The following is an 11,559-nucleotide window of genomic DNA, read 5'->3' on the forward strand; positions in this document are numbered from 1 at the left end:
TTTCCGAGATTTTGATTAAGTACATGTATATATATATATATTTGCTCGTTTAATGATATTAGATAGATAGATACTACTGGTAGTATATGGCTGGTAGTGTCCTTGCCAAAGAGTGGTCTATGCCATAGCAAAGCTTGGTGTATGTACATGGTAAGCAGTGTAAGCACACATTCATGTCGCCAGGTTAGTTTCCTGATAGGCTTATCTTTTCTGGTTCAATGTATTCTAGTTACTGTATAAAATGTAATTATTAAGTAGTTCTGTATAAATATCACATTTTGGATTACTTTAATTAATTAATTTACATAAATAAAACGAGTATTTATAAAAACATAGTCCTTATATTTCGTGTCCACAATGAATATCAACAAAGCAGCACAATAAAATGATAAGCTACATTCTGATCTAACGCCTTCATCCAGTTTCACTTACACTCCTCTATGGTATACTTGTCTATAGTGGCGATAGGTTAATGTAATGAAACTTTAGTAAACTTGCACAGGGATATACGTTCAAGTTGCTTAATCTTCACCGTTACTTTTCATTGCAATGGCATGGCACTGTTAAACAAACCTTACTTGAGCAGAGTTTAGACTTGAAAGAAAAATCGTGCAAGTTGCATTACATTGCGGCGCTCGATTGACCACTACAAATTCGTTGGCTTTACGGCCTCGCAATGTAATGCAACTTGCACGAGTTTTCATGCAAGTCTACTCGGCTTTAGGGCCCACGCCAGCTGGCGCGGGTGCACGTACAATTCTATGCTATGCACGCGACGCGTAGGGTTGCCAACTTTTTTTTTACAAGAAATAAAGTATATTTAGGCCTGATAAAGAAAATATACAGTATTTTATAAATATGAATAGTATTATAGAACAATGAACAGTGCTTTAATGTTTTATAGAAACATTTTTTAGCCCTTCTCACACGAATCAATTACAGTCAAACTAAAATTAAATGAATAAGGAGCAATTTTAAATTCTAAGGAGTAGATAAATGTTTTCTTTCTTTCTTTCTTTAAATTTACATTGACAAATTCGTCATGAAACGCCACTACTGTGGCTAGGTAAGCTGCACTGACTTAGCGTGCGCTTAGTGTTAGGAATTTTGATGCTGAACACATTATTTTGTATACTTATTTTTGTTCAACAGTAAAAAGTATAATGTTGTGAAAAACAGTATAATACTGTTTTTAACAGTATAGTTGGCAACCCTAGCGACGCGCGCAGTTAGCGCCGCTTATACTTATTGTTCAACAGGCGGCCACCCGCTCGTGTAAACGGAGTCTGCTAGCGTAGGCCCTTAACTAAACTGTCCAAAGAGTCATGTATGATTCATATGAGTATTTTAGGATAAGATTAAGAGTAATGTTTTATTTTTATTTTTTTATTCGACTGGATGGCAAACGAGCAACTTGTGTGTGACTCGTTTAAAGGAAAGTTCGTATTTTTTTTTAAGTGTTCGTAGCTTAATGCCCCAGTTTTAGCAACATGGACGTACAATAATATTAAACATTTAATTATTGTATAATAATTAGCTTGATCTACTGCCGTATATCCCTGTATAGGTTACAAGGTAAGTATAACAATGTGTAGGGTATCTTTAAATGGTTTCTTAGCTTTCTAAATACATTTAAATTTCGTATATTTCAACCACAATACTCTCACTCCTAACAATTTATCTGTTCAAACGACAATATAATCAATTTTCGCTTAGTCAAAATTATTTCATACTGATTTTGAATATATTTGAAAACATTTAACTTGAAAGTGATTATAATATTAATAATGATACATCGATATAAAATGAGCCAGTATTATAACATATTTATTCATTCAGTGTATTAAAATAATTGGGAGTATAAAGGTTTAAGTTCAGTTTTGTACTAATTCTTCATCTTCAAAAGGTTAATTGTTCATAAATTAAATTACCTTTAGTTAGATATCTAATAGTATTCAGCATGCAATTAAAAATACATTATAACACTGGATCGATTAGACCAAAATGTGTTTTTATATAAATATAATAACATTAATTATGAAAATTGCTTAGCAAAGGATATAAAATGTTTATAAGACATAAGTAGGTACAAATACACATACTCGTAATACAAAATATCTATATTCATTAGAATGTACATACAGTCGCTGCGCAATTCTATTAACGCATTCACTGCCACCGACGCATATATGCGTTTTTGGAACTTCCCCCCAGTGCCACTGTCATAACTATTCATACATTTTGAACGCACATGTGCGTCGGTCAAGTCAAGGCTGGTGGCAGTGAATGCGTTAACATTCGAAGGCTTATGCAGCGTTTTAATGTTAATTTTATAGAGGGTCTCATTGAGATCACCTTAAGATGATAATGAAAATCGCGTGTGGAATTTTATATTTTTACTTACGAAGTTTTCACTGTAGAACTAGGTATAAGTGGATAAGCTGCAAACAGGTAAACTTTAGCTGACTGTCATACTCGCATTCATATTTTACTCGTTGCAATTTCCACGAGGCTAAGAATCCAGATAGATAACCAGTTGCTAAGCTTGGTTGCGTAAGAAGAACAAAGTGTGATTTCCAAATAGATCAAACCTCTTGATTGTAATCGATTCATCTGTTAACATCTTCGTCTATGAGTTGAACTTTGCACGCAGTGACATACATCCACCATTGTTATAAAGGTTAAAAACAAGTTATAAACATATATTTTTAATAAAAACTGTCACAAACAGTTTGAAATAATAACTGCCATAACGCATTGATTCTGCTTAAATTTAAGGAATTATATTAAAAAGCTAAAAAAAGACTTAAGTTACTCCATAGTCCATAGGCGGTAAAAAGGTTAAGAACAAGTAAAAAAAACTAAATTACATAAGAATACATACAATTCGACATGAATATACTCCTGTAATGAATATTAGGTACGTACAATTTTGTATAAAAGTGGAATGATTAGATTTATTAGTAATATTAAAATAAACTAAACAAAGTAATCTTAATTGTTTGTACAAAACCAGTTATTTGCCACTAATCGTCGTTTATATGGTTTAATTCAATTTATCGTGCTACAGTGACAATTTATTTCAGAAATTTAATTTCTCCCTCACCTCATCGTTTCAACGAAAATATACTTCAAATAAGATATTATTAAATTAATTACAACTCTACCCTAATCCGTTTTAATGTTTATTTTATTACGTTCCTTATTAGTCATAGGACACCGTTGTTTCTGTAGATTCAACCTCACCCAATAGCAAATAAAAAATGAATCTTGTCGCGTGATAAAATATTACTAAGTCAAATAAAACTATATTAAAATTATATCAGTTAGAGAAACTTAACAATAAGAACAAAAACATGGCGCGCGTTAGGAACTTAAGCTACGTACAAATTAAATCACATATCACTTCATTTTATACCTTTAAAAACATAAACATTAAAAAAACTTAAACAAAAATGCTTCGAACATTTATTATCATGCATTTATATATTTTAATGCTTGTTTTGATCTAATTCTTCACTAGTATAATCACGACGAAAAGTTTTTTGTGTGCGTGTGTGTGTGTGATATTATACAATATCTCACCAAATTTGGGAAGACTATATTTTTACAAATGTCACTGAGATCTTATTTTTATATTTGGTAATACAAGCAAGCAAGTGTATCTTTCTGCTTAGTAATGCCTTACTATTCAGTCACAATATTCTTTTTAGTAATTAATTTCGTTCAGTTTTACTTACCACTTGCAATAGATTTTTTAACCAGGACTCATACATAGGATCATAGAGAATTATTTGATTTGTATACATATTCGTGTAAACTCACACACACACAACACTATTGACATTTATTTTTGCTTTACCACAACTAATCAACTTTCAAACAATCCTTGCAAATAAAAAAACAGTAAATCTAATGATTAAAAGTACAATTAAGATTTGTTCTTAATTTTAAGTGAGGTATCGCTTTGTATACTTTTTGCGTTTTTATATGTATGTATAGTATAAGTATCATTACTATAAGACTAATAATCGGTTGTTAGAATAAATAATAATAACATGAAAAAAATATAAACTAGCAACGCACTCCGGTAAGTCCGAATTCGTTTCTAACGTCTTTTAAACTTGGACCTAATTTATCATTAGTTAATATGATTTGAGTAAGAAAAAGACGTCGCGAGAAAACCTCGTTATTCTCATTGACAACTAGTTATCAATTAGGAAATGCATACATTGGACTGTCGGTTACAAAAGGGGGTTTTCTCTCTCTCAAAAAATATGAAAGTACATTACAGTTTTCAATGAGGAAAATAATATTGGGTAAAGAAATTTTCCCGAATTATCGACAGATCGATTAATGAGGTTGTCTACGACTAAAAAAGCAAGAAAACATTGTATTCCTTACAAGTAATTTCATGTCCGTATTAATGATGTAAAAATATGGAGTTTGAAAAATTATGGCGTATCTAAATTAGGTTCAAGTATAAAAAGCACGGTATATATTTATAAAAGGGACTTCGACGTCATTCCTATTATTTACCAAACTTATTATTTACCCTTACAACGTCAAATCAGGCACACATTTAAATGCAATTAAATGACACATGATTGAGTTTAAGCGAGGCATTCCATTTCTTTCTATCTCCGGTGAAGAGAGAGAAATAGTCATACGACAAATCTGTATTAACAAGCCTATCTCTATACTGTGTATAGTGACGTAATTTGACTTGGGAAAACTGTACACTCCTAAGACTTTCACGATCATGAAGGCAGAAACGAGAGAATACTTTTTCTTGTTTTAATAAGCAATTGCGAAAGACGAATACGAAACCGTTTCCAAAATAAAACTTCACAAATTATTCATTTAGCGTTTGTGTCAGTTACTAAAGAAGGGTACAACTTTTTAGCCGATTTTGCAATCATCCAAAATATTTGTTGATATTGCCCTAAATTGATACAATTGATTTTTAATTACATATTTAGGGACATAATTGCATGGACCTTAAAAACACTGTGGTCTTTTGGGCAGTTGTAAAAAAAGAACTGCCGCAAACTTAATCTTCTTTCGCAACCAGTTATCAAACAAAGAAATATAAATAAATTTCCCCCGTAGCATTTGTTCCGTTTTCGAAACTGATATTAGCACAATCGTGTAAACGAACAACACGCAGCCAACGTGGATTAATTATAAAAATAACCACGACACTAACAGACCCTTCACCATCCATACTTCTCAAGCAAACGACGTCACAACACAACTAATATTCGTACAAAATTACATTTAGTGCCGTAACTACAAACTATTACCGAACATCATCCTGTCATCATACAAACTTAACCTGTTACATTCACTAGCTCTACCCTTTTGCAATGCCCTGTCTCTTCTAGCCCTGCGTACTGCCACAGGCAAATCGCCTGGCGTCTTCACCCTGCCCGCAGGGTTAAGCAAGTGTATGTCGCCTGAGGACGAAATATCTCACTTACCTGCTCCAACGAATGCTGTCGCTTAATAGCCAAATTTTTCAAAGAAGGCTTCGGCGATTTAGGTTTTCCACTTCAGCTGCTGTTATGAACTTCAAGTCTGTAGGGTCTATCTCGCCGTTCAGTGCAGCTAAATAAACCGGATTATCACCACTGTAACCGTTTACTAGGTTTTCTTTATCGTTTGGATCGCTGAATTCGTTATCGAAATTGGAATATTTATTTTGAAATTTGTTAAAACCAAAGTCTGATTTAGCTTGACTGGCTTCTTTTAGCACTTCATTCTGGTACTTTTTCCTGTCTTCAAGCTTGGGTATGGTTTGCATTGTGATCTTGGAACCACCGTTTTCTGATAGCAGCATTAGATGCTCGTCTTCACTAGAGGAGCAATCTGAATTTAGATCGAAAGGGGAATCGTTACCGGTGAAATTAGGCGTTTGGTTGTTATCGATGTATTGTAATTCTAAATTTATGCTAGCTCTGGAAGAGCTGGCACTATTTGAGTTAGTTATGATCCTATTGTCGCAACTAAGACGTTTCTTCACTGTCGAATCTTCAGATTCAGAGTTGCCAGATTTGAAAATGCTCTGTGATGACATGGACGTGTGTACACTATGCTTATTTATACTTTCGGAACTGCCTCGTTTTTTTAATTCGATTAAGTTAGTGAAGTCGCTTGGTTTAGATTTCGGTACTATGACAGCGAAAACTTGATTCGGTTCGCTTTCGTTCGTAGTTGGCAGCTCTTTGAAGCCGAATACGTTATTTTCTGTACGCATTTCTGATTCAATCATCATGGTTGGGGAAAGTGTCCGATTGGGTGGTGATAGAGTGCAAGGGCCTTCAAAGTTGTACGGACTCCGGTCTTGGTTTATAACTAAGTTGGAAGGCCTATCGAAGGTTATATTACTAGGTTTATCGATGACGGACGTTTTAGTTCGTCCGTTCTGCGTGTTCGCTGTCGTTTCAGGAACTAATTTGACTTCGGTCTCTACTTTGTTCCTGTTGAGTTTCTTTTCAAAAAACTTCCGTATGCCCCATTTTGGTTTCTCCACTTTGACGTCTTGAAGTAGATTGGTTTGTTTTGGAGCTCTTTCAACATCGTGTGAGCTGACATCGTTCTGTACGTAGTCTAACGGTCTTTGGTACGATCGTATCTCGTTGAATCTATCTGAATTCTCATAGTCCTGGACAGGGATCCGACTGGAAGTCCTCGCAACTGACAAGCAGTTTTCATTACAGTTCTGGACTCTGGGTGCGTCAGTGGGGTCGGATATATCCTTTAAACTCTTGTGTATGAGTTGAACGGTGTTTTGGGTGTTTGTGTGCGTGTTGCGTTCGATGCAGGCGTTGCGGCCGATGTGTGGGTGCGGGTAGAGCAGGGGCGTGGTGACGTCACAGTTCTGGGTTGACGTGCAGTTGGAGTTTTTGTCGGCTTCTGGAGGCGAAGGGTTGGAAGGGTCTCCTGGAAATATAATATTATTTATTGTATATCAGTACCAAGAGCGTACCCAGCTTCTGGCCCAGGAAGGGGGGAGTAGGCAAGTCACATTTTTGAGGTCTGATCCCCGTGCTTGTTTTGTAAGTATTCTTTATTTATGGCTATTATGTATGTATGTAAACTCTTTATTGTACAAAATAAGTAAACAAACACAATTGACAAACAATGAAAATAATATATGTACAAAGGCGAATCTATGGTATGAAATGTGGAGTTAACCATGTGTTGGAACACTCGGCAAGGGTAGTAGGTAGTACCTACGCAGTACCGTATTGGGACACTTAGGGGAAAGCCCAAAGTGAAGGCTAAAAGTGCAACAATAACAGGCTAAACCTGGCTACCTGGAGGATGTGGGTGTAGGTTGTTGTCATGGATAACAGGGCCTTGGGTTTGCAGCATAGTCTTCAGTTCAGCCATTCTCTCTTCTACGCAGACGGCCGTCAACCTAAAATAATTTTACACGTTTTAGAGCAATTTGGTACGTTGGTTTTCGGGATGACACAATCGATCAAGCTTGGTCTTATCTGTGGAAAAACGCGAGTTTGAGAGTTTTGTGCCCAAGCGAAGCTGGGTCGCCCAGGTACTTTTACAAGTTTTTGTTTAGTTTCTCCTGTTCTGCTGTCTGTCTGGCTGTAGTCGAATCTTGCAAGTTAAATTCGACCAACTTCCAGTAGTTGGATTGCCTTAGAAATTTGGCATACTTATGAAATCTGGTGACAGTACAATAATCTGGTAGTGACATCCTAGTGGTCCGGCCAGGATCGTCTTAGCAGGACGGACGTTGTAGTTTATTTATTTGGAACACAAACAGTCATGAACAAATAATAAAATGTTTGTAGGTAAATAGTAAAGTTGGTACGGAATTTCGTGTGGAAAAAAATGCAAGTACCTACTGTAAACAAAAAGTATAGTCAGCAAAAAAGTGTATTAAAAATGTTTTTTTATTTTTATCAGAAATATTTTTGAATGACCTGGCCTCTGCGTCGTGGTCCCAGCACTCGTCGCAGGTGTCGCTGGCGATCTTGAGCGCGCGCGCCTCGGGCACCGGCCCCTTCGGCAGCGGCGGCCGCGCCTTGTTGCGGGACACCAGCGTCTGGGTAACAAACAACGACTCAATGTAGGGGCTTCCTTCATTATCGGCAGCCTAGCCTAATGCTAAATGATTGACAAGCTTTCAAATTTCTAAGACTATAACTATACTCCCACAGCACGCCCCCCCCCCCCCCTACCTGCATGGCGGCGCGGGCGGGGCGCTGCGCGGGGTACGGCAGGCTGTGGGGCGGGGTCCGCCCGGGGTGCGCGCCGCTGGTCCGCCCCAGCCCCCCCCCCCTACCTGCATGGCGGCGCGGGCGGGGCGCTGCGCGGGGTACGGCAGGCTGTGGGGCGGGGTCCGCCCGGGGTGCGCGCCGCTGGTCCGCCCCAGCCCCCCCCCCCTACCTGCATGGCGGCGCGGGCGGGGCGCTGCGCGGGGTACGGCAGGCTGTGGGGCGGGGTCCGCCCGGGGTGCGCGCCGCTGGTCCGCCCCAGCCCCCCCCCCCTACCTGCATGGCGGCGCGGGCGGGGCGCTGCGCGGGGTACGGCAGGCTGTGTGGGCGGGGTCCGCCCGGGGTGCGCGCCGCTGGTCCGCCACAGCCCCCCCCCCCTACCTGCATGGCGGCGCGGGCGGGGCGCTGCGCGGGGTACGGCAGGCTGTGGGGCGGGGTCCGCCGCGGGGGTGCGCGCCGCTGGTCCGCCCAGCCCCCCCCCCTACCTTGCATGGCGGCGCGGGCGGGGCGCTGCGCGGGGTACGGCAGGCTGTGGGGCGGGGTCCGCCCGGGGTGCGCGCGCGCTGGTCCGCCACAGCCCCCCCCCCCTACCTGCATGGCGGCGCGGGCGGGGCGCTGCGCGGGGTACGGCAGGCTGTGGGGCGGGGTCCGCCCGGGGTGCGCGCGCTGGTCCGCCACAGCCCCCCCCCTACCTGCATGGCGGCGCGGGCGGGGCGCTGCGCGGGGTACGGCAGGCTGTGGGCGGGGTCCCCCCGGGTTGCGCGCCGCTGGTCGCCACAGCCCCCCCCCTACCTGCATGGCGGCGCGGGCGGGGCGCTGCGCGGGTACGGCAGGCTGTGGGGCGGGGTCCGCCCGGGGTGCGCGCCGCTGGTCCGCCACAGCCCCCCCCCCCCCTACCTGCATGGCGGCGCGGGCGGGGCGCTGCGCGGGGTACGGCAGGCTGTGGGGCGGGGTCCGCCCGGGTGTGCGCGCCGCTGGTCCGCCACAGCCCCCCCCCCTACCTGCATGGCGGCGCGGGCGGGGCGCTGCGCGGGGTACGGCAGGCTGTGGGGCGGGGTCCGCCCGGGGTGCGCGCCGCTGGTCCGCCACAGCCCCCCCCCCCCCCTACCTGCATGGCGGCGCGGGCGGGGCGCTGCGCGGGGTACGGCAGGCTGTGGGGCGGGGCCCGCCGGGGTGCGCGCCGCTGGTCTGCCACAGCCCCCCCCCCCCCTACCTGCATGGCGGCGCGGGCGGGGCGCTGCGCGGGGTACGGCAGGCTGTGGGGCGGGGTCCGCCCGGGGTGCGCGCCGCTGGTCCGCCACAGCATCTCCCACAGCACGAGCCGAGCGCGTACACGTCGACGGCGCAGAGCGCGGCGCCCGCCCCGTCCAGGTCCAGCGCGCCGTCCAGAGCTTCCGGCGCCAGGTACCGCAGCGTGCCCGCCTGCAACAAACAATAACATGCCCTCCGTCATCATCGTCATCATATTTAACAATCGTGCATAGCCAAGCGTGCAAGATACCAGGCTGCTCCCAAATATCAGATTGCGAGTGTACAACCTAGGGGCCCCGCGGTAGACTCACCTCCACGAGGCAGGCGCTGTTAGCCCGCTTGTTCTTGGCCAGTACTTGCGCCAGCCCCAAGTCAGCTAAGCGCGCGCCGTCCCGCCGCACGAGCAATTCGCGCTGTTGACGTCGCGGGTGCACTATGCATGGCTTTGAGGGCGCTGCGAGAACAGAAAGAATAGCGTCAAACTCCCTGTTACAGCGAGATCATAGAATAAATAATGGTGTTCCCTTCTTTCACAGACAGAAATTCCACAGAATTTCGTTTCGCAGAAAATGTTTCATATAGGTAATATTTAGTCCTTGTATTTTTACTTCGAATATTATTGTTTCAATTACTAATTTACTTGAATGGAACATATTTATTAGAAAAATAATTCAATGACTTTTATAGTAAAATTATTTTATTTAACAACTGTGTCAAACCACACATTTTAACAGTAATTTTATATAGGTTAGATTAAGGCTGTGACCTCACCAGAAAGCGAATCGCTACCAGAAAAGTAGGTTAGGTTAGAACTGTGACCCCACCAGAAAGCGAATCGCTACCAGAAAAGTAGGTTAGGTTAGGTTAGACCTGTGACCCCACCAGAAAGCGAATCGCTACCAAAAGTAGGTTAGGTTAGGTTAGAACTGTGACCTCACCAGAAAGCAAGTCGCTACCAGAAAAGTAGGTAAGGTTAGAACTGTGACCTCACCAGAAAGCGAATCGCTACCAGAAAAGTAGGTTAGGTTAGGTTGGACCTGTGACCCCACCAGAAAGCGAATCACTAACAGAAAAGTAGATTAGGTTAGAACTGTGATTTCACCAGAAAGCGAATCGCTACCAGAAAAGTAGGTTAGGTTAGGTTAGACCTGTGACCCCACCAGAAAGCGAATCGCGACCAGAAAAGTAGGTTAGGTTTGGTTAGAACTGTGACCTCACCAGAAAGCAAGTCGCTACCAGAAAAGTAGGTTAGGTTAGAACTGTGACCCCACCAGAAAGCGAATCGCTACCAGAAAAGTAGGTTAGGTTAGGTTGGACCTGGCTGTGACCCCACCAGAGCGAATCACTACCAGAAAAGTAGAAGGTTAGAACTGATTTCACCAGAAAGCGAATCGCTACCAGAAAAGTAGGTTAGGTTAGGTTAGAACTGTGACCCCACCAGAAAGCGAATCGCTACCAGAAAAGTACGTTCCAGACGCGCCCGCAGCGTGCTGCCGACTGTACTCACTGGTGGTGTGCAAGTGAGCCAGCGCGCCGCTCAGCCCGTGCGCGAGAGTGGCGAACTCCGCCCACGTGAACGGCGCACGTTCCAGACGCGCCGCAGCGTGCTGCCGACTGTAACTCACTGGTGGTGTGCAAGTGAGCCAGCGCGCCGCTCAGCCGTGCGCGAGAGTGGCGAACTGCGCCCCACGTGAACGGCGCACGTTCCAGACGCGCCCGCAGCTGCTGCGACTGTACTCCACTGGTGGTGTGCAAGTGAGCCAGCGCGCCGCTCAGCCCGTGCGCGAGAGTGGCGAACTCCGCCCACGTGAGCGGCGCACGTTCCAGACGCGCCCGCAGCGTGCTGCCGACTGTACTCACTGGTGGTGTGCAAGTGAGCCAGCGCCCGCTCAAGCCCGTGCGCGAGAGTGGCGAACTGCGCCCACGTGAACGGCGCACGTTCGCAAGCCGGCAGCGTGCTGCCGACTGTACTCACTGGTGGTGTGCAAGTGCAGCCAGCGCGCCGCTCAGCCCGTGCGCGAGAGTGGCGAACTCCGCCCACGTGAGCGGCGCGCACGTTCCA

General features: G+C 44.5%; 1 protein-coding gene across 1 annotated transcript; it reads right to left on the reverse strand.

Annotated features, from left to right (window-relative positions):
• Positions 1-321: 321 nt before the first annotated feature.
• On the reverse strand, positions 322-11,340 carry LOC141443570 (uncharacterized; the record flags this gene model as incomplete). The annotated part of the gene is given in 9 exon segments (XM_074108876.1): positions 322-5,468; positions 5,471-5,548; positions 5,551-6,945; positions 7,323-7,426; positions 7,953-8,074; positions 9,460-9,566; positions 9,569-9,668; positions 9,809-9,951; positions 11,240-11,340. Coding segments are annotated over 9 exon segments (2,326 nt in total), but the record flags the coding sequence as incomplete, so codon positions are not given.
• Between the last annotated feature and the right edge of the window lie 219 nt (positions 11,341-11,559).

The sequence above is a fragment of the Choristoneura fumiferana genome, chromosome 27, assembly GCF_025370935.1.
Source record: "Choristoneura fumiferana chromosome 27, NRCan_CFum_1, whole genome shotgun sequence".
NCBI classification, from domain to species: Eukaryota; Metazoa; Arthropoda; class Insecta; order Lepidoptera; family Tortricidae; genus Choristoneura; species Choristoneura fumiferana.